At 40.3% G+C, this 23,480-nt stretch overlaps 2 protein-coding genes across 3 annotated transcripts; both read right to left on the bottom strand.

The window, feature by feature from the left end:
* Positions 1-549: 549 nt before the first annotated feature.
* Positions 550-6,927, bottom strand: LOC132844233 (uncharacterized). Of its 2 annotated transcripts, XM_060867459.1 has the most exons (7): positions 6,807-6,927; positions 5,736-5,834; positions 4,048-4,124; positions 2,054-3,029; positions 1,808-1,960; positions 1,515-1,607; positions 550-1,091 (listed from the first exon to the last, which is right to left on the bottom strand). In XM_060867459.1, exons 1-5 carry the CDS (start codon positions 6,925-6,927, stop codon positions 1,950-1,952), a joined length of 1,284 nt encoding a protein of 427 aa, XP_060723442.1. In that variant the 3' UTR covers positions 550-1,091; positions 1,515-1,607; positions 1,808-1,949. The 2 variants fall into 2 exon arrangements, with proteins under 2 accessions (XP_060723442.1, XP_060723441.1); XM_060867458.1 differs by lacking the exons at positions 5,736-5,834; positions 6,807-6,927 and having other exon boundaries at positions 4,048-4,618.
* A 3,268-nt stretch (positions 6,928-10,195) lies between these two features.
* LOC132844234 (GTPase IMAP family member 4-like) lies at positions 10,196-17,244 on the bottom strand. The gene is made up of 4 exons (XM_060867460.1): positions 17,134-17,244; positions 15,624-15,671; positions 11,947-12,636; positions 10,196-11,521 (listed from the first exon to the last, which is right to left on the bottom strand). The coding sequence occupies exons 1-4, from the start codon at positions 17,147-17,149 to the stop codon at positions 10,968-10,970; spliced, it is 1,308 nt and encodes a 435-aa protein (XP_060723443.1). The 5' UTR covers positions 17,150-17,244; the 3' UTR covers positions 10,196-10,967.
* Positions 17,245-23,480: the final 6,236 nt, after the last annotated feature.

Here is a 23,480-nt window from a genome sequence, read left to right as displayed (position 1 = left end):
ATATATTGAGAGGAATGAAAATGGCAATTTATGTAAAGACTTCACTATGAATCAGTGTCTTTCTCCTGTAAATATTTACATAAACAGAGTAACAAAAACATAATAATCTACTATACAGTAATTACAAGATAAAATATATACACTGTAAACCCGGATAAGTTGAATTTACTTAAAAAAATTTGAGGAAACCGGTTGCCTTAAAAAAATAAGTAATGTGTAATGAAAACCTAAGTACATTTAACTTAAAATGTTAAGTACATTACACTCAATTCAAAATTGATTTAACTCGACATGTTTTGCCAACTTAACTCCTTTGCACAATTAATACACTTAATATCTTAAGTATAATGTACCAAATACCTAGTTGTAGCTTACTTATCTTTCTTCCCCTAGTTCAGGTATCATCATTAAATTATTATTTCAGTTTTTAATCTGGTGCATTATAAACACTTATTCCGATCAAGGAATCAGATGAAACATTTGTTGAAAACACCCTGGTTAGGGTTAAAATGCTTTATTGTGAACATACACATAACAGGTTGTTTTTCTAAAAGCACAAAACTAGGCACCTGGTATCAGGAGCAGTAGTGCAACGATTCAGAACACCACTTAACACTGCAAACTGATTTTCCTCAGTTTTTGGTTTGTTAATCTGAATGAAACCAGACATATCAGTGCCAATCCAATAACATAAAATATAAAAAGGGCATAACAGTGCAAACAAGTCGCTTTTCTAAAAGAACAAACAATATTTCTCATATCTGGAGAAATAGTGTAACAACACCTCTTTACACTGTAAGTTGGTTTTTCAGAGTCTGAATTTTGGGTGCCAGCTCACTTTTACCCAGGTTTAACATCACCTGCTGAACAAAGCAAAAAGTGTTTTTCATGTATTTGGGATAGTCCAGGTGCAGGGCATATATCAGTCCAAAAAGGACCCAGAAGGCCTGAGGAAGGTTGGCCAGGTCATACATCACCACATTCCCTTCCAAGATGATTCCCACTTTGGACGGGTTCAGCTTAAGGTTCTCTTCACCGATGAAAAGCAATCCCACTGGAGTTTGCCTGTACAAGTCATTGTCAGCTGTGTCCTTACGGAGAAACAAATGTACAATTGTGTGTTAGTTAGCACATACATTTTCAAAATGTTAACAATAAAAATACCCTAAGAAGAAACACTGTACACTGACATATAGTAAAAGACACTCTCTTCATACAAGATATGAGGCCTGGCTTGTTCAGCTTCCTTTTCACTGTACAATTACAGCAAAATATTTATTGTTAACTGAACCCATATTCTTTCAGCCAAGTTTTTTCAGTTAATTTCATGATTAAGGTCTAGTTTACTGATTAAACATACAGACAATTTTATGGTTAAAAATAAATAAAAAAAAAAGTCCAAGTCTGAAATACTGAATAAATCTGTAGCACATAGTCCTGATTAATGGTTTGAAAATAAAATAAACACAAAGAACATGCATCTGCAACATTTATAAAAAAATTAATTTGCTTACAAAGCAGGTCTTGAAGAAAGCAGAAGGATCATCGCCCAAGATGACCGGAAGTCCCCGAAGACAAAGGCATCTGACGTCTGTTGGCTCAGTTGTCTAGACGATAGTGGACATTGAATAAAACACTTTATAAGGATACTGACTGTAATTTACAAGAAATGAAAAGAAGAGATTAGGAAAAAATAAACTGGAAATAGGAGATAAAATTATGAGAATACAGAATGCAGAGGTAAAAAAATTCATAAAAAGGAAATGCTTCATAGGAAAACAGGACTGATGTAGATATGTTAACTTACCTTTGTCTGGCATAAAAGTTCAGCCAAAAGCTGACCAGTAAGGCCTTTCTTCTTTTTGAAGAGGTTAATGAGGCTTGGAGTCAAATGGTCAAGTGCATCCAAGAAGTTTTCTCTGAGATTTTTCCCTACCACTCTGCCAAATTCATAAGAAACCTGAAACATGGCAAACAATGAATCAGTCAATGTTCACACTGTTTTAATCTGACATACTCAACACTACATGATATGTAGACACTTAACACAAACCTGATTTTCTGTAAAAAGAGCTGGCTGGCACCAGCTGGCTGATGGCAGGCTTCTCTTTGACAATCTCCTTTCTGCGAAAAGCAAATGTCACATCCATCTCTTTCTTAACCAGGGATTCCTTTGGCTTTGTCTTCATCATTTCATTGACCAGAACCTCACGAGCTACTTCCATGGTCTGGTCATTCATCCCCTCTGGAAAATCAGGCAGGAAATTTATTTCCCCTTTCTTTGGCTTCTTGATCTGTGTGTTGGGAGGATCGCCATTTGTAGTGTCACTTCCTCGCTTGCCACCATTGACAGTAACATCAAGTCGACCCAGCTGCCGCATTTTGGTTCTATAATTACCCATTTTGAACTTAAGGCTATTCTTCCAACCGTTCCAGCCAGAGGGTGACCCGGTTTCTTTAAGGCATGGGTGTGTTTGCACTAAAGCCTTAGCAACAGTCTCAAAATCTTCTTTCGTTGGGTATGCTTTAAATGCATACATGGTCTCAGCCAATTTCTCGAGTATGTCATGCTTTAGTTCTTTTGTGACTTTAAGAAAGGTTGCATCCCTGAGATACTGCAGGTTACCTTGGCGTAGTCTATACTCTACATCGACTTGAAATTTGGGAATTTCAAATACCTCTGGCCACTGAGAACTTCTATCCAAAGAGATGGACAGGATCTCTGTGTCTGCCTGGCTGCCTGTGTCACTACATAATTCAGAACCTCCAGGGACTGGTACAAGCTCAACGATAGGGATGATTTTAACTGTTGGTTTATCTGGGAGCTCAGACAAGTCTGTGAGGTTGCATAATTCATTATTAAATTCAGGATCTTGGTACTGTAAGGTAAAATTGTAGTTTGTTTGGAGAGTGCCTTTGAGCCAGCTAATCAAATCTTCAAGTATGTATGGTCGAGGGTTCATTGTCATCTTTCTTATATCTCCCTCGGAGACGATAACTCGCATTGTTAATTTCTGTTCCATAGCCATCTGGGGGAAAAAAATGACAGACAGCTGTTTAGCAAATTACAAATCGTCCAGAGCATGACCCAGAAGACAGTATCATGCCTGGATGATACTTGATTCCATCTACACTGACAGATGCCGCTACAAGCACCGACTCTGGTGTTGTAAAGTTTTGAGCAATTGCTGTCTGCACACAGTGAGGGAAGGTGGCAAGCAAAACTGGAGTAACCTTTGACATCTCAACTGATGGTCTGAAAAATGAGCTACAATCGAGATGGTAACTGACTGCCTTCTGGTGTTTTGTAGCAAGTGTCATGGCAACATTTTTAAAGTTCTGAGCAGTGCGAATTACCCTCTTAAAGAATTTATGCTTCCCCTCGAACCGCATTGTCCAAACCTCAGACAGGGGACCAAATTTCCTTACAAGCTGAGGATAATGTTCCACAAAGTGATGTTTTGGCCTTAAACGAAAATCTGGAAATGTTGACTGCAGCAAGCGCCTGTGCTCTGATATCTTACAGTCCAGAAAGTTAAGTGTCTCTTCTGTATGCTTTGGTGCTACTGCTAGCTCAGTAATATCTTTGAGAAGCATGAGAATTTCCCAAGTGTTGTCACCCTCAGGGACACTGTGACCAATAAGAAATGGAAGGAGCCTTATGAGACACCAGTTCTCATGGCCATTTCCACCAATGGTCCCTTTACTGGAAAATCCCTTTCCAATAACCTGAGGTCGATCTGTTTTGTCACTAAATGAGTACTTAAAATACCTGATGGCCTGATTCAGCATATCTAGGGTGAAATAAGATTTGCCTATCAGGTCTGTAAGGCACAGGGACAATTCAACTGGAACAATACCTTCCAAAATATCATGCAAGATGTCAGGAGGGTACCCACTGACCACATGAAAGTGCTCAAGGTTCTCAGTTAAAGGACATGCTCCTTTCACACCATAAGCTCGAGTCATTCCTGGGTCCTCTCTCATCTCCTGCACCTGCCTGTCATGGGACTCTTTGTCTCGGAGTTGAAAGAAACCAGAACATACCTGTAGTTGTTGAGTGTCTCTACTGCTTGCCAAACAGAATCTGCAGAATTTGTCGACAGTAAAACTCTCCAGGAAACCTGCAAGAGAGTGGGCAGCAAGATTGTCAGCTGCAACATACAAGAGTGTACCTTTCACACTGGCACCTAGTTGCTCCAGGTAAACGCCATTCTGCTCCAATAATTTTAGATCATAGATCAAAGGTTGGAAAACTTTTGCATAACCACACTCCTTGACTGTGGAGGTATTGCACAGTAGAGCAAGTTGGATAGAGCTGAGGGTTGACCGATATTTTGAAGGTATGTTTGCAATAACCCAGTATACTGCACACATCTTGTGTTTTAGCTTTGATGTTCCAAGAGGATTGGCGACTTCAAAGTCATCAATGTAAAGTACAAGAGCAATTGTGAACTCATCTTTTGCAAGAAATGGATTTTCAGTAAAGTATTGCCCATCAGCATATGATCTGAATTCCTGAGGGACATGTACTTTTTCTGACATAGCTTTGTCTAAAACATCTGTTTTGTTAAGCAACTTCTGTAGCATAGGAACAATGGGAACATATGCAAGAGTTTTTTTGCCTTTCTCCACAACATATTCAATTGGATTTACCAGTGGAAACTCTCTACGCACATAGGCTGCTCTTTTTTTGGCAGTTCCTAAAGTTCCATCTTTGGAACAATGTGTCATCATGTTACTTTCTGACACAGCACTGATAATCTCTTTAATAACAGTCTCATCCATGTCAGCACAATATTTGTTTAATATGCCCCTGACTCTGTGTTGTACAAGTGGTTGTGAGAGCTTATTGATTTGACAGAGCTGCTCTATCACATCTTGCACTGCACTCTCTGGTATGTGCAAAACAGTGTGCATCTTTAGTAGTAAAGATGCCAAGCTGTGCTCGAGCTGTTTTTCTAAATCGTACAGATCACATTCAGTTACCTCATTCAACTCTTCTGCGTCCTCAATATCATTAGCATCTGACTTCTGCTCTTGTGAAGCATTACTGTCATGGCTTATAATATTGTCTCCAACAATTTCTGATTTAAACCTCTTTGAGATCTGTTGTTTGTGTACTTTACTCTTGTGTGCTTTGAATGTGGAGTAAACACTGCTTTCAAAATTACAGTCTTCATAAGGGCATCTGACTTTATGATTAACTTTTAGATGTGCACGATGCAGGTGAGTGAAAAAGTCACTCTCTGAACAAGACTGTAAATCCACACGACAGACAACTAAACTTAGTTGGTATATCTGTACTTTGTTGCTGATCTGGAGTTTTTGTGTGAATGCGGGACTTTTAGTGCAGTTAATGATTTAAATGTGCACAGACATTCCTGATGTAAACAAGGAAAAGGCTCGGTTCTGGTATAACCTCCGTGTTTTAGCCTGTAATGTTTAAACAATTGTGCTCTTTTTTCACAGCTAAAAGGACAATACTTGCACTTCCAAACCATTATTTAATGTTTCTTTAGACTTAACTCTAAGCATTTCTCTTTATTTTCCTGCAAATGAGCAAACATTAACAACATTTACCTTATGAAACCTAACAGACTGGAAAAGTATGAACACTGACATCACACTTATTTTGCTAGTTTACGGCGAATTAGCTTTAATATAGGGCATTTTAAGTCACATACACATCTTAAGATACACATATTCGCTTACGTTGTCTTAAAGGAACTTACCAGATACAATAGGCTGTGGTAAACCGTGTAAAAAACAGCCGCACGTGTTCCCGCTATCTTCTTGGAAAAAACGCTGCTTGCAGCCGGCCAGGTGAAAGCCTAAAGGCAGTGTAACTGGTTAAAATCGTGTTTTTACTGCCTGTGATCAGCAACTCGCGTGAGAAAGTGATCTAGCGTTAGATATCGATTAGTTGTGGATAAAAAGCCAACGAACCGGTAAATGTTAAAAAAAAAAATTCCACCGCTGCCCCAAAACCCCTCCCCCCACAGTTAGCTAAATATACATTACACAGGTAAGTTAGCCAGTGTCTAAAAATGCCCGTCGAAATGGCGAAAGTTTAAATGAGGTTTTTACAACTCTCGGAGTTATACTCACATCCCAGTTCCTCGCCAACAGTGCCTGAATCCACACAACCGCATCAAAGACAGAAAACTTCGACTCAGTACGTGACTGAAATCAGTTTTGGACTGTTTTTGTTTTGTATTATATGTCTGTATGTATTTGTGTGTAAGAGCAAGCTGCAATAAAGACTGTTAAAATAAGGAAAACACACACACTGATACCTTGATACACACTGATATTCTACCGCTTATCCGAACTACCTCGGGTCACGGGGAGCCTGTGCCTGTATTTCAGGCGTCATCGGGCATCAAGGCAGGATACACCCTGGACGGAGTGCCAACCCATCGCAGGGCAAACACACACACTCTCATTCACTCACGTATACAGACTTTGGACCGGGGGAGGAAACCGGAGTGCACGGGGAGAACATGCAAACTCCACACACACAAGGTGGAGGCGGGAATCAAACCCCGATCCTGGAGGTGTGAGGCGAACGTGCTAACCACTAAGCACGCCCCAATTTAAGCTCATTGTACTTCAAATTATTTGCACATTGGACTATGCCAACAAATTAGTAGAATATACTTAAAATTATAAAGTGATGTCATCAAACTTTTTTGTTTTAGTGTATTATGCTTGAATATTTAAGTAGAAACTAAATCCGGGCTAACAGTGTATAAGTAATGTATATATTTAATTAATGTTTACACAGATATTTAACTACTCACATGCATCCTGTGGTTTTGCTTTAAATTGCTTCTTCATTTCAGCCAGTTCATCCTCTAGTGGCTGTTTAACTCCATCTTTCTGTGCCTCAATATACATTTGGAGAGAATAAATCTTCTTCATTTACATTTACATTTACAGCATTTGGCAGACGCCCTTATCCAGAGCGACGTACATAAGTGCTTAAATCTCTAACATTGAATACATTAATGCTGGATCACTAAGTTACATACTTAAGATACCATGAGTTTAAAACATTTGTTCAAAGTTACAATGAAAGTGTCAAAGGTGTGGTTTTTTTTTTTTTTTTTTTTTTTTTTTTTTTTTTTAATTTAAATGCAAAAGATAATGAAAGAAGTGCTAGTTGAAGTGTTTCCTGAATAAGTAGGTCTTCAACCGCCGCTTGAAAATAGCCAGTGACTCAGCTGTCCGGACCTCTAGGGGAAGTTCGTTCCACCACCTTGGTGCCAGTACAGAGAAGAGTCTTGTAGTATACTTGCCTCTTACCCTGAGAGATGGTGGAACCAGTCGAGCAGTGCTGGTAGATCGGAGGGTGCGGGGTGCAGTGCGAGGAGTGATGAGGGCTTTGAGGTAAGAGGGAGCTGGTCCATTTTTGGCTTTGTAGGCCAGCATCAGTGTTTTGAATCTGATGCGTGCAGCTACCGGAAGCCAGTGGAGGGATCGCAGCAGCGGGGTGGTATGAGAGAACTTTGGCAGGTTGAAAACAAGCCGGGCAGCTGCATTTTGGATCATTTGCAGAGGACGGATTGCGTTCATAGGTAGACCTGCCAGCAGTGCATTGCAGTAATCCAGTCTAGAAATGACAAGAGACTGAACAAGTACCTGAGCAGCCTGTGTGGACAGAAATGGTCGAATCCTTCTAATGTTGTAGAGAAGAAACCGACATGAGCGAGTCACATTAGCAACATGAGAGGAAAAGGACAGTTGATTGTCCATGGTTACCCCAAGGTTGCGAGCTGTGGCTGAAGGGGAGATCAGATCGTTGTGCAAGGATATAGCAAGATCATGACCTGGGGATGAATCACCTGGGATGAAGAGCAGCTCAGTTTTGCTAGGATTAAGCTTTAACTGATGAGCAGTCATCCATGATGAAATTTCTGCCAGACATGCAGAGATCCGGTCAGAAGCTGTGGCATCTGCGGGTGGGAAAGAGAAGATAAGTTGTGTATCATCAGCATAGCAGTGGTAAGAGAACCCATGTGAGGAAATAACTTCACCAAGAGAGTGAGTATACAGGGAGAAAAGAAGAGGACCAAGTACTGAGCCTTGTGGGAAGCCAGTGGAGAGTCTGCGTGGAGCAGATGTCACTCCCCTCCATGTTACCTGATATGAGCGTCCTTCCAGGTAGGAAGCGAACCATTCCCAAGCTGATCCGCATATCCCAAGACTCCTGAGGGTGGCTAAGAGAGTCTTATGGTTGACCGTATCAAACGCTGCTGAAAGGTCAAGGAGGATAAGGACAGATGAGAGATTGGCTGATCTAGCAGCATGTAGTTTCTCAGAGACATCTAAAAGGGCTGTCTCTGTGGAATGAGCTGCTTTAAAGCCAGACTGGTTGGGGTCTTGGAGGTTGTTCTGTGAGAGATAGACAGACAGTTGATTAAAGACAATGCGTTCAAGAATTTTTGAAAGAAACGAGAGAAGTGATACCGGTCTGTAGTTACTGATGTCTGATGGATCCAGAGCAGGTTTCTTCAGGATGGGAATAACCCTTGCTCTCTTGAAGGTAGTTGGTACCTGACCAGATGCTATGGATCTATTGGTGATAGTTGTAATGAAGGGCAGAAGGTCTTGCGAGATGGTCTGCAGCAAAATGGAAGGGAGTGGATCCAATGGGCAGGTGGTAGGATTGCAAGACTGGATGAGTTTTAGAATCTCTTCTGCTGTTACAGTTGAGAAATGTGACAACAAAGGTGTAGGGGAGTCCATACTCTGAGATGTAAGTGCAGTCGGGGCTGAAGTGAAGGTCCGGCAGATTTCCTCAATCTTCTCCTGGTAGAAAGAAGCAAAGTCTTCTGCAGTCAGGGAGGATGAAGAAGGTGGAGCCGGGGGGTTGAGCAGAGAAGAGATGATGTTGTGGAATTTCCGAGGGTCATGTGAGGAAGCTTCAAGCTTTTCCTTGTAGAAGGAAGTCTTGGCAGAAGTCACATCTGAGGAGAACTTGGCCATGAGTGTTCGGTAAGAATCAAGATCTGCATCAAGTTGTGATTTCTTCCACTTTCTCTCTGATGATCTTAGCTCTCTTCGATTGTTGCGCAGCACATCTGAAAGCCAAGGAGCAGAACAAGAAGTTTTCTTGGGTTTAGTGGACATAGGGCAGAGGAAGTCCATAGTTGAGGAAAGAGATGAGAGGAAAGTATCTGTGGCCGAGTCCAAGGGCAGTGAGGAAAAAGACTCAGGATCAGGAAGGGAAGAAAGAGTGCCAGAAGCTACAGAAGAAGGGGAGACAGAGTAAAGGTTGCGGCGGGTTAGAGCGAGGGGGTGAGAGGTAGTTTTAGGTAGGGTAGGGAGAGTGATGGTAAAGGATACCAGGTGATGATCAGAGACGTGTAGTGGGGTAGCAGTCACGTCTGTAGCTGGAGAAGGACGGGTGAAAACCAGGTCCAGCACATTGCCTCCTTTGTGTGTGGGGATGTAGCTGTTGAGTGTGAGTGTGAATGAGTCAAGAAGAGACAGGAGGGAAGAAGAATGTAGCTTGTCAGAGGGGAGGTTGAAGTCACCAAGCACTGTCAGGGGGGAGCTATCAGAAGGGAAAGCACTAAGCAGTGTGTCCATTTCTTCCAAGAAGTCACCTAGGGGACCAGGAGGGCGGTAAACAACAATGATAACAAGGTTAATTGGAGAGGTAACTGAAATGGCATGGAATTCAAAAGAGGAGATGGTTAAATGAGACAAGAGGAGAGGTGTAAAGCACCATTTCTTTGACAGCAATAAACCTGTACCACCACCCCTGCCTGTTTCTCGTGGTGAGTGAGAGAAAGCATAGGCAGAGGATAAAGCAGCTGGTGTAGCAGTGTTCTGTGGGGATATCCAGGTCTCTGTTAGCGCAAGAAAATCAAAGGAGTAATGGGAAGTTAAAGCAGAGATAAAATCAGCTTTTTTCACAGCAGACTGGCAATTCCAGAGCCCACCTACCACCACTGTTTGAGACTTACACAACAGAGGAGGGTAGATGAGGTTACTGGGATTGTGACCTCTGCTCTGTGGACGAGAGTGTCTGCGAGTGTAGGAATTGAGTACAGAGATGGGTTTAAGGCACATATTTGCAGTCAAGAGTGAGAATTAAGGTATGGTAGAATATAGCAAAACAGTATTAGACACAAAGTTTACAATGAGAGAGAGAGAGAGAGAGAGAGAGAGAGAGAGAGAGAGAGAGATACTTACAAACCGCTACAGACGCTAGCGTCTGTAGCGGAGAACCTTCAATTTAAATAGGTAAGCCCTGCCCCCAATTCACACCTTAAGGTAGACTGAAACTACTCCTGATTAATCAGCTGAGAGAACAACAAGGACCAACACTATAAAAATCAACAATGGTATAGAATATAACAATTCAAATCACACTACTCTAGAACAAAGTGAGTTAAGCAGATAGTATACAAAAGTCAGGAACCTACTTTACCAGAAGACAATATATTCAAATGAAGAGAGTTAAAGCACACTGAAGAGTAGGCTGGTTCACCTTCAATTTAAATAGGTAAGCCCTGCCCCCAATTCACACCTTAAGGTAGACTGAAACTACTCCTGATTAATCAGCTGAGAGAACAACAAGGACCAACACTATAAAAATCAACAATGGTATAGAATATAACAATTCAAATCACACTACTCTAGAACAAAGTGAGTTAAGCAGATAGTATACAAAAGTCAGGAACCTACTTTACCAGAAGACAATATATTCAAATGAAGAGAGTTAAAGCACACTGAAGAGTAGGCTGGTTCACCTTCAATTTAAATAGGTAAGCCCTGCCCCCAATTCACACCTTAAGGTAGACTGAAACTACTCCTGATTAATCAGCTGAGAGAACAACAAGGACCAACACTATAAAAATCAACAATGGTATAGAATATAACAATTCAAATCACACTACTCTAGAACAAAGTGAGTTAAGCAGATAGTATACAAAAGTCAGGAACCTACTTTACCAGAAGACAATATATTCAAATGAAGAGAATATCTTCATATGTGTTACTCTCTCTATCAGTTCTGTCACCTGTTTATATCTCCTTTTTTTTTCTTTCTCCAAGATCATATATCTGTCCCCACACATGTTTTGAATTTCTTCCATTTCTGAACTTTTCTCTACAAATTTACTTGCAGCAGCTTCATCAAAATTCTCTCTGGTAAAAAGAACTAAACTATGATCACAGACTCTTGAACCAAAGATTCTTTGAATCATCTCTATTTCTCCTTTGACATCATCTGTGAGAGGACCAACAGGAATGATGAAAAGAAAAGCGTGGACAGGATTATCAAGAGAGATACAGCGAAGAATCTCTTGCATCACTTCCTCATCTGAGAGATGAGTGTTGTAGAGACTTGGCATCACCTCCAGCCTGAGACGATATCTGTCAACTATTCCAGTCTTCACGTCTCTCTGGCCCAATATGAGCTCTGATATGGAGGTCTTTAATGCTTCATCACTTCCACACAAGACCAAGTTCAACAGTGGCAATGAGGAATCACTTTCTCGCACTGAAATGGAAGAGAAATGAGAAAATAAAATTGTTAGACTTCTATATGTGAAACTAATTAACATTATTGACTTCTGTGATGCTTTCTAAAATGTTTTGTTTTGACTTAAGCTTTCATGCAAAAAAATCTCTGTCCGATTTGAATCCGCAATCAATTATTTAAATTTAAATTTCACGTATTCAAATTCAGAGATGCTGATGAATATCTAATTGTTGCATTGGTGAAATTATTGCCTAAATAATTTAGTCAAAATCCAAACATTGAATAAAATGAATAACAAGATACAGAAAAATATTAACACATTAATTGAAATAAATAAACCCAAGACAGTACTGCACATTCTACAACAGCTGTACTTGGAATGTGGATTTTCCTAAAGATTAATTTGGCTTAATGCTTAAGACAAAAAACATTTGTGAACTTACCAATTTTATTCAAGACACTTCCCATTAAAGATGATTTCTCCTTTGTGTCATCAGAAAGATCTTGTGTTGTCCTCTCTCCCTCTCTCTCAAGGTTTTCATCACTTTGGATAAATTTCTCATGCACATCTTTAGAACGCTCACATATGAGACAATTTCCTCCATTCTTTTTGAACACATTTCTGATGTCATGAAAAATCTGACCACGTGACTTCTTATTTTTCTGTAGTTGCTTATATTTACGATACCTCTGACCACATTCCTCTATTAACTTTTTAGAAGCGTCTGACTGTCCTCCAGACTTTCTCTTTTTAGAATCCTGCTTTATACCAATCACAAAGGCATAGTTTATTGCTTGTTCACTGAAGCAGTTTAGTAATGATCCTAGATGGTTCTTGTCTTCATCTGTGAATTTGTGATACTCTATCAAAAGTAAAAATGCATGAGGTCCTGGAGCACAAAGATCTACACACTCTTTCAGTTCCTCAGGTTTTAGTGGTGAGTTAAATAAATGAGCTGCATTGATGATGGTGATGTACGTTCCTTCCACATGTCCACTGGCCCTCTCACAGAGCTGCTTTACTGAATCTGGAGGAGCTTCAGTCTCAAATGCAGCTCTTCCCAGTATAAAATTTCCTACCATGCTGGTGTGTTGGAGTCTCTTCCCCAACAGAACGATCCTCAGCTCAGACACTGTACAAAAGATATCAAAAATGCATAAGCTACAAGTCCATAACTATTAGCGCCACATTCAGACAGAGTTTGAAAAATGGCAACAGAAATCACCCAAACAAACAAACAAACAAACAAACAAAGAAATAAAAACTATGACCAGGTGTCACAACCGGGATGGAAGGAGACAGACCCGTACGCAGGATAGCTTCAAATGAAGGGGGTTTAATAAATAAATAAGACATAGACAAAATGACGATAACTAAAACAATACAAATGACAACATTTAACAAGGACTAGACATGACGAGGGGTACACGTAACTAATGATTCCACGCTGCCATCGGCAACGCGGCTCACTTAAATATACAAGACAATGAAGACACAACAAGGAGCAGGTGTGGTGACAGGGAGGAGAAGACGAAGGTGGGGCAGACACGTGACGAGGAACGACAACAATAGCACATGGCCAAAAGTCCAGGCTGAATCATGACACCAGGATGCATGACACCAGCATGTTTTAATATAAAGTCAATCCATTAGTTATATCTATAATAAAAAAAGGCAGTTAATAGTTAAATGTTTTTTATAAAATGAAGTAGCAGGCAGATGGATTCACAGCTTTTCTTAATTATGTTACAGTTTGACTCATAACTGGACCCATGTGAAAAAATATATTGATAATTTCTGTAGCAGGTGGAGGCTTGGTTTATCAGGCACAGCAGGAGTGTTCACTGTAGGTGTGTAGGAGAATGAACAAATTATCATAGGTCCATCTCTCGCTCTCTCTTTTTCTTTCCTCAGCGATCTGAGAATGTGTGTGTGTGTGTATGTGTGTTTCTCTGCCTTCTCTAATTGTGTTTACCTATTCCAGCCTGTCCTGAGTCGACTGAGTCAATTCCTCTAATTGTTATTTACAGACCTCATATATGTTACAGGTCATATTCTGAATTACTCTGTGAATTTGCAGATTTCATTTCAAACCTAGTTGTTTCTTTAGACTATTCATTGTGGGAGACTTTATTTATTTAGATAAATTAGAAGATCCTTAGAGAGCAGCAGTAATGTCCATCTTAGATTCAGTAGGGGTTAATCATAATGAAATAGAAACCACTCATGATGGAGGTCATGAGTCTTAATATTATAAACTTTGGATTAAACAGAAAATATAGTCACACTTCTGATTGTGGAATCCCAGACCATTCTCATTTTGTTTAAATTTGCCACATCACTGTGTTAAGCATACATTTACATCTTGTACTGCAGAGAGATTTACTAATAGTCTCCTAAAATTATAATCCATACTTGGATCACAGTCTGACCCCACAGAACATGACCAGTTTTGCTACACCTTAGATATTGTAGGTCCACTTAAAAGTCTCTAATTTTTTTGTTTGATATTGTGGCAAAATTTACTAGGAATAAAAACACTGTAAAAAACACAGTGTGCAGCAGCAAAGACTTCATGAAATATTTCAATGGAAAATTCAGAATATCACGCAGAAAATTAATTTACTCGTGAGGCACGGTGGCTTGGTGGTTAGCACGTTCGCCTCACACCTTCAGGGTTGGGGTTCGATTCCCACCTCCGCCTTGTGTGTGTGGAGTTTGCATGTTCTCCCCGTGCCTCGGGGGTTTCCTCCGGGTACTCCGGTTTCCTCCCCCGGTCCAAAGACATGCATGGTAGGTTGATTGGCATCTCTGGAATATTGTCCGTAGTGTGTGAGTGAATGAGAGTGTGTGTGTGCCCTGCGATGGGTTGGCACTCTGTCCAGGGTGTATCCTGCCTTGATGCCCGATGATGCCTGAGATAGGCACAGGCTCCCCGTGACCCGAGGTAGTTCGGATAAGCGGTAGAAGATGAATGAATGAATGAATGAATTAATTTAACCCCCTTCAAGGGACTCAAATAGAGAAAGACAATGAAAACAAAAGGAAAAAAACAAAGTGACAGGAACTTGGATAGACTTTAATTTGTGGAAATTAGAAGCAGAAATAAGGTTGAGAAAATCACAATCTAATTCAAAGCAGTCAGCTACACAAAATAAGTCTTCTTTAGGCAAGCCTGACCATTTTGTCTATATTTGTGACTAGAAATTTTTTGGGAAGCTGATTGAGGGTCAGAATGCACTGGAGATGAGATGATCTGAACCAGCTTAGTTAGACTAAAGGTTGCACCTTATCTGATCAGGCCTTGTAATGTAGCCAATGACTGACAATGTTTTTCTTGCTTAGTCTCTGTGTTTAGAAAAATGTCTATACAAACAAAGAGCGTTATTCCGGTTGTACAGAAGCATAATAAATTATGAACCTTTTACGCTTGCCTGTGAATACGAGTGTGCTATTTTCTCCAAACTTCCACAACTGTATGAAACAAACATACATATGTTTCTGCACAGAAAACATAATTTATCAGTTTACTCTTATGTAGGGGGATGTGGTAGAAAAGTGTAAACTGATTATAAAAAGCTCTTATTACACTTATTATTAATCATATCAGCATAAACTGTCTGAGGTTCCCCAGGCCTTGCTGGCGTATTTCTATTTTTGAATATTGAAAATATATCAGCAAAAGGTCCAGGGTGCACTGGATATGGACCTAAAGCAGAGCTCCACAAATGGGTCACTTACTGAGAGAGAATTTGAGCCAGGTTCAGGAGAGGCAACAACAAAGGGTCTATAAAGGCAGTCTCAACTAAGGCAATATAATTAAACCTCATACATTAGCACACAGTACACTGCTCTATGCTTGGTTGTACACGTCATGCCATATAACTTACCTTAGCTTAAAAACACTGAAGATGGTCAACAGTTTGAAATAAGTCTCAACTTATCATCACACTTCAACAGGGCAAATGCTCTTCTGTTCCACCACACAGACAGCCCCAGTGAATAATTCTATTTATATTAGCTTTTGGAACGTTGGTTTAATTGTGAAATAATTTTACAACACTGCTTGCATACATACTTTTTGCCTGCGAATTTCAAAATGAATGTAGTCTCACTTACTTGTGGGAGGTGGACTCTTACTTCTTTTCCTCCTAGGTGTTGCTGCATCTGTGTAGAAATCAGACAATGCAAAAATCAGACCACAGTTTACTCAAAATATCAGAGGTCTAATTCTTTAACATAGTTTGATTTATATAGTTTTGATATAATGGCAGTTAGGCAGTACTGCCGTAGTACTGTAGGCAGTACTGTGAATATCCTCTTTGTTATAATGTAATGTCTAACCTGGATGTTTAGTTACATATTACTTTAAAAAACATGACATTAAGTAATATTATTATCATACACTTTAACCCAAGATACAGCAAAGTTATTTTCCACAAGTAATCTTCAACCTTGTTTTTGTAATCCTGATCATTTTAACCCATGGGGAAAATGCAATAATGAAAAAACAAACAACAACTGATGTTTAAAAAATATTTTCTAACAAAAACCTATACATATATATTTAAAATCAATGTGATGCATGAATGGATATGCTTCCTAGTATTTTTTATATCATTTTGGTAAATAAATAAATTGAAAAAAACTGCAGTACAGGCAAAGCATACTGTTTTTTTCTGTTGTTGTTGTTTTTTATTTGCAAATGAAACATACAGTTTCCAAACAGAAAACATTGGAACATGGTGGGGAAGTAAGTTAATAGAATGGAAGCATGGGGTTGAGTTTGCTAGAATAGATTTAAGGATGTTTACACTGGAGGATCAGAGTACAATCTAACATGGAGAACTTTGTAGCAGACTTTATTTACTCATTTTTACACAAACACTGGTACGATAAGACTTACACTCCTTCCTGCTTGCATTACAAAAAAAACTTTGGATGATATTTACAGTCCCTTTTAGCATAGTAAGTAAAATTTCACTGATAAATTCATTTTCAGCTCTGTGTTTAGTGTTCATTTGAAATGAAATTAAAATTTTAATTAATTTTAATTAAAGAGAGAGTTTAATTAACTATAATCTCTCAGTTTAAATCCTAGACTAGAGAGTTGAGTATTTATGTCCGTACCTCAAATGTGCACAAAGGGCTGTTAGTGCATGCCCCACAATATAATAACTGTTGGAGGGGGATTGTAAGGTTATGGTTTATCTATGATCATGTTACAATAAGTTCTCCTCTTATTTATAAAGTGAAAGCACCAAGTCACCTGTATAATACCATGTCTCACCACCGCATAGAGCAAACAACAAGAGTGTGTGAAATCTCTGGTTACTCTTAAACACAGAATTTATAAAAGCCTGTTGTTCCTTTTCTGCTTGGCTTAAAATATACAGGACACTTTATAAACGACACATTATATATCTTTAAATAAATAATGAACCATATAGATTTTTACACAGTTTGTTTATTCTATAGATAACAGAACAATCCTTTGCATTATATAAATAGGCTACATTTGTAAAATCTCCCACAGCTGATACCCTTTTTAGTGTTTTATATAAAATCCCTTAAGAATAAGTTTCACTTTTCTGAAGTTAGTTAAGTTAAAGATAAATTTAATCCATACCTTCTTGAGAAGCCATTTCTATCAAACTTGCGAGTTTAAAGGTAAAAGCAGGACGTTACATGTGTAATAACATGCAGTAGCTCTAGTTTGATCAAACAAATCTTTTCTTTTGAATCACTGATTCAGTGTATTAAGTTGGACAAGTCACGTGACTTCACCAAACGAGGCTTCGTTTCGTCATTAATCTTTCGAAAAGTTTCACAACCCCGATGGCTACCACTAGGGGGAGTGTTTGTGCTGATCCATGATCAGTGCTCTCTTCAGGATGAGTCGTATTCACCTTACATGAAATTCTACAATAAAACAAACAAACCAAGGCCAGATGATGTGGGGTATTGAGTTGGCGGAAAAAGTGGATAGTTTGGCATTTGAATTATATTTTATAATGAGTGGAGTAAAAAGACCAAGGTCAGTTGTTATGAACAATTTGGAAAACAATATTGTGAGATGTGTGCTAAACATCAAAACTGCTTCCACCATTCGCATCAAACCGGCCATCAACCTTATCTGCAGCCACTTCAGCAGGAGGACAGGGGGAGGACAAAAAGTGATCCACTGGAGTTTTGGGCAAAACATCAACCTTTCTTACCTCATCACTTTCAACTTGCCAAAAGAATATCTGTCAATATGCCAGCTACATCTATGCCACGTGAAAGAGTTGTTTCTAAAGCAGGAGAAGTTTTGTGCAAGAAAACAAATTGTTTAAGTGCTAAAACTCTTTAAAATTTCAACTTAAAAGTTAACTTAATTTAACTTAAAAATTCATAATGATATATTTGTCTTGTTTTTATTCTTGCCTCAGATTTATTTTTGTAAAGCATAATTTCACTTTCACACAGGTTTATAAGGCTTGAAACAACATGCAAAAAAGCACCTTATAATCCAAGAGATCTCCTCTCCGTCTCCCTTAGTCATAACATTACACCTTCACTTTGCATGTTTTATAGGCAGCTTTAATGACGTGAGATAATAATTAGTGATAATAATTGCATGTAAATTGATCTTCACAATAAACATAACAAAAACATTAATATTTAATATTATTTAATGATTTGATTGTTTTGTAAATTAAATAGGTTTTGGTAAAAAGGTAAAAAAGTTTTTGTAAAAGGAGTGGCAGGGCTTACTCATTTAAACTGAAGGTGAACCAGCTCACTCTCCAGTGTGCTTTAACTCTATTTATTTAAATATATTGTCTTCTGGCAAGGTAGGATTCTGACTTATGTACTATCTGCTTAACTTGCTTTGTTCTAGAGTTGTGTGATTTGAATTTTGTTATATTGAATAGCATTGTTGATATTATAGTGTTAGTCTTTGCTTAGTAGATCTCTCAGCTGATTAATGAGGAGTAATTTCATTGTCCCTTTAAGGTGTGAATTGTGGGCAGGGTTTACACATTTAAATTGAAGGTTTGTAAGTATCCCTAAAACCTCTAACTGTTTTGATAGAAAGCATAATTTAAATCTCACTCTTGGTTGACGGCAGATATGTGCCTCAAACCCATCTCTGTAGTCACCTCGTACTGTCATAGGCACTCTCGTGTACAGTAACCTTTCCAGTAAACTCATCTCCCCTCCTCTGTTGTCTGAGTCTCAAACAGTGATGGTAGGTGGGCTCTGGAATTGACAGTTTGCCTCTTCTTTTCTCCCTGTATACTGACTCTCTTGGTAAAGATATTTCCACACACAGGTTCTCTTACCACTGCTATGCTGATGATACTCAACTTATCTTTCCCACCCTCAGATACCACAGCTTCTGTTCGGATTTCAGCATGTCTGGTAGACATACCATTTTGGATGACTGCTGATCATCAGGTGATTCATCCCCAGGTCATGATCTTGCAATATCCCTTCAAAACGATCTGATCTCCCCTTCAGTCACAGCTTGCTACCTTGGGGTAACCATGGACAAACAACTGTCCTTTCTCTCGCATATTGCTAATGTGACTCACTCACGTTGGTTCCTTCTCTACAACATTAGAAGGATTCTGCAATTTTTGACCACACAGGCTGCTCAGGTACTTGTTCAGTCTCTTGTCATCTCAAGACTAGACTACCGCAACTCACAGCTGGCTGGTTTAGCTGTGAATGCAATTCATCATCTGCAAATGATTCAAAATGCAGCTGCAACTTGTTTTCAAACTGTTTTCAAAGTTCTCACATACCACCCCACTGCTGCGCTCCCATCACTGGCTTTTGGTAACTGCACTGATGATTGCCTATTAAGCCAAAAATGGACCAGCTCCCTCTTACCTCATAGGAGTACCCTCATCACTCCTTGCACTGCACCTCGCAACCTCAGAGCTACCAACACTGCTCAACTGGTCCCACCATCTCTCTGGGTAAGAGGTAAGTATACAACAAGACTCTTTTCTATTCTGGCATTGAGGTAGTGGAATGAACTTCCCCAGGAGTCCGAAGAGCTGAGTCACTCGTTTCAAACAACAGTTGAAGACCTACTTCTTCATGAAATACTTGAACTAGCACTTTCTCCACTGTTTGTTGTATGTGTGTATTTAAAAAAAATTTTTTTGTTAATATTGTTAATGTATTCAATGAAATAGAATTAAAAGCACTTTTGTATCTCACTCTGTATAAGGGCGTCTGCTAAATGCTGTAAATGTGTCATTATATTTGGGCCTAGATCTTGTTGCCTTACAGTATTTTGACCAGCAGGTGTCGTCAGCGTGTGGTGTTTCGAAAGTTTCAAAAGAGTGAATCGTTTTGCGAAGCAATCGGTTCAATTTATTCATGTCTTCGAAATGCTTAATTTCTCCCAGGTTTGCAGACTTTGGAGTGATGGGACACTTTACATCCCAGGAAGCCCTCATGTCTGTGTCACCTTCTGGCTCTCCATTTTAGTTATGCTGTAATAGCTGGTCGTGCCGGTGTCCCTGTCTACACATAATGTACATTGTCCATCAAATGATAACAATCAGAACTAATATTTTTCTCTTCTCTCTCTCTCTCTCTCTCTCTCTCTCTCTCTCTCTTTCTCTGTCGTCTCTTCTTACAGATCTACTTCGTCAATCCTGACTTTCTACCCCTGGTTGGAGTCTAGTCGCCCGGTGGTGACCCTGCAAGGTATTGATCTTCATGGTCAGCCAGTGACTCATGGGATTGCTGTGGATGGGGCTGCCTGGAGACTATCATGCCTTCTTTGAACCAATGTTGCATCAGTCAGCTGTATGGTCTGGTCTTTATCAGCAAACATTTGAAGACTTTTTCCATCGGCGCCGTTGACCTACAGGGCGCGGGTGGAAATTGGGCTACTGTTGGTCGAAGGAGTAGAGGAGGGAGGAGAGTGCACAGACAGAGAGAGAAGAGGAAAGGTAAGAGTGTAGGACTGAGAATAGGGACTCTGAATGTTGGTACTATGATACCTGTTGGTAGAGAGCTGGCTGATATGATGGAGAGAAGGAAGGTGGATATACTGTGTGTACAGGAGACCAAGTGGAAGGGTAGCAAGGCTCGTAGTATAGGAGCAGGACTAAGCTGTTTTATTATGGTGTGGATAGTAAGAGAAATGGGGTAGGTGTGGTCCTGAAGGAGGAGTTTGTGAGGAATGTTCTGGAGGTGAAGAGAGTGTCAGACAGGGTGATGAGTCTGAAGTTAGAGATTGAAGGGGTGATGTTGAATGTTGTTAGTGGTTATGCCCCGCAGGTAGGTTGTGAGTTAGAGGAGAAAGAGAGATTCTGGTGTTAATTCGATGAGGTGATTGAGAGTATTCCCAAGGGTGAGAGAGTGGTGATAGGAGCGGATTTTAATGGACATGTTGGTGAGGGGAACACAGTAGACTTAATATAAAGGTGATGAGGAGGTGATGGGCAAGTTTGGAGTTAAGGAAACTAACCTTGAAGGACAGATGGTAGTAGACTTTGCTAAGAGGATGGACATGGCTGTGGTTAACACGTATTTTCAGAAGAGGGAGGAACATAGAGTGACTTACAAAAGTGGAGGTAGGAGAACACAGGTAGACTACATCCTTTGTAGAAGAGGCAATCTGAAAGAGATTAGTGACTGTAAAGTGGTAGTGGGAGAGAGTGTAGCCAGACAGCATAGGATGGTGGTGTGTAGGATGACTCTGATGGTCTGTAAGAGGAAGAGGTCAAAGATAGAGAAGAAAACTAAGTGGTGGAAGCTGAAAAAGGAGGAATGTTGTGAGGAATTTAGACAGAAGTTGAGGCAGGCTCTGGGTGGTCAGGTAGTGCTGCCGGATGACTGGGAAACTACAGCAGAAGTGATCAGGGAGACAGGGAGAAAGGTGCTGGGTGTGTCATCTGGAAGGAGGAAAGAAGATAAGGAGACTTGGTGGTGGAATGAGGAAGTTCAGGATAGTATACAGAGGAAGAGATTAGCCAAGAAGAAGTGGGATATGGACAGGACTGAAGAGAATAGACAGGAATACAAGGAGTTACAGCGCAGAGTGAAGAGGGAGGTGTCTAAGGCCAAACAGAAGGCATATGATGAGTTGTACACTAGGTTAGACACTAGAGAAGGAGAGAAGGACTTGTACAGGTTAGCTAGACAGAGGGATCGAGATGGGAAGGATGTGCAGCAAGTTAGAATTATTGAGGATAGAGATGGAAGGGTGCTCACAAGTGAGGAGAGTGTACAGAGGAGATGGAAGGAATACTTTGAGGAGCTGATGAATGAGGAAAATCAGAGGGAAAAAAGAGTAGCAGGGGTGAACTCTGTGGAACAGGAAGTAGATAAGATTAGAAAGGATGAAGTCAGGAAGGCCTTGAAGAGGATGAAAAGCGGAAAGGCAGTTGGTCCTGACGACATCCCGGTAGAGGTCTGGAAGTGTCTAGGAGAGGCAGCAGTGGAATTTTTAACTAGTTTGTTCAACAGGGTATTAGAAAGTGAGAGGATGCCTGAGGAATGGAGAAGGAGTGTGTTAGTGCCGATCTTTAAGAATAAGGGTGACGTGCAGAGTTGCAGCAACTATAGGGGGATAAAGTTGATGAGCCATACAATGAAGTTGTGGGAAAGAGTAGTGGAAGCTAGGTTAAGGAAGGTGGTGGAAATTTGTGAGCAGCAGTATGGCTTCATGCCGAGAAAGAGCACAACAGATGCAATTTTTGCTCTGAGAATGTTGATGGAGAAGTATAGGGATGGTCAGAGGGAGTTGCACTGTGTGTTTGTAGACTTAGAGAAAGCGTATGACAGGGTGCCAAGAGAAGAGCTGTGGTACTGTATGAGGAAGTCAGGAGTAGCAGAGAAGTATGTCAGAGTGGTGCAGGACATGTATGAGAGGAGCAGGACAGTGGTGAGGTGTGCTGTAGGTCAGACAGAGGAGTTTACAGTGGAGGTGGGACTGCATCAGGGATCGGCTCTGAGCCCCTTCCTGTTCGCTATAGTGATGGACCAGTTGTCAGAGGAGGTCAGACAGGAGTCTCCTTGGACGATGATGTTTGCAGATGACATTGTGATCTGTAGTGAGAGCAGGGAGCAGGTGGAGGAAAACCTGGAGAGGTGGAGGTTTGCGCTGGAGAGAAGAGGAATGAAAGTCAGTCGTAGTAAGACTGAGTACATGTGTGTGAATGAAAGGGAGGGAAGTGGAATAGTAAGGTTACAGGGTGAAGAGGTGAAGAAGGTACAGGAGTTTAAGTACTTGGGGTCAACAGTCCAGAGTAATGGAGAGAGTGGTAAAGAAGTAAAGAAGCGAGTGCAGGCAGGTTGGATTGGGTGGAGAAAGGTGTCAGGAGTTCTGTGTGATAGGAAAATATCAGCAAGAATCAAGGGGAAGGTGTACAGGACAGTGGTGAGACCAGCCGTGCTGTATGGTTCTCTTTGGGTGTGACAAGATTGGACAGGATTAGGAATGAGTACATCAGAGGGACAGCCCATGTTGGACATTTGGGGGACAAAGTTAGGGAGGCGAGATTAAGATGGTTTGGACATGTTCAGAGGAGGGAGAGTGAGTATATTGGTAGGAGAATGTTGGACATGGAGCTGCCAGGCAGGAGGCAAAGAGGAAGGCCAAAGAGGAGGTATATGAATGTAATTAATGAGGATTTGAAGCTAGTGGGTGCAAGTGTTGAGGATGCAGAAGATAGGGTTAGGTGGAGAGAGATGATTCGCTGTGGCGACCCCTGAAGGGAAAAGCCGAAAGAAGAAGAAAAAGAAGAACTGTCCAGTGTCACCCAAATGTGAAATAGGTTCCCTTCTGATTCTGGTTCCTCTCAAGGTTTCTTCCTCATCTCCTGAAGTGTTTTCTCACCACCCTCACTTCAGGCTTGCTCATTAAGGATAGAGATGTTAGAGATACATAGTATTTGAAATTAGTATTTTTAATTTATTTTAAACTTAAAATGTATGTATTTATGTATTTATTTTTATTCT

Source organism: Tachysurus vachellii, chromosome 4 (assembly GCF_030014155.1).
Source record: "Tachysurus vachellii isolate PV-2020 chromosome 4, HZAU_Pvac_v1, whole genome shotgun sequence".
Taxonomy (NCBI): Eukaryota; Metazoa; Chordata; class Actinopteri; order Siluriformes; family Bagridae; genus Tachysurus; species Tachysurus vachellii.
The sequence above is the reverse complement of the archived record's forward strand: the minus strand, read 5'-3'. Positions and strand labels throughout refer to the sequence as shown.

Coding starts and splice junctions, on each gene's coding strand:
- LOC132844233 (XM_060867458.1), bottom strand. CDS start 4,590: ATGCTACAGAAGTTGCTTAACAAAACAGATGTTTTAGACAAAGCTATG. Junction 3,030..4,047: donor GAGACACTCAACAACTACAG/GTATGTTCTGGT, acceptor TTTTTCCCCCAG/ATGGCTATGGAACAGAAATT.
- LOC132844234 (XM_060867460.1), bottom strand. Junction 12,637..15,623: donor TAAGAGTCCACCTCCCACAA/GTAAGTGAGACT, acceptor TCTTTTGTACAG/TGTCTGAGCTGAGGATCGTT. Junction 11,522..11,946: donor AAGTGTCTTGAATAAAATTG/GTAAGTTCACAA, acceptor CTTCCATTTCAG/TGCGAGAAAGTGATTCCTCA.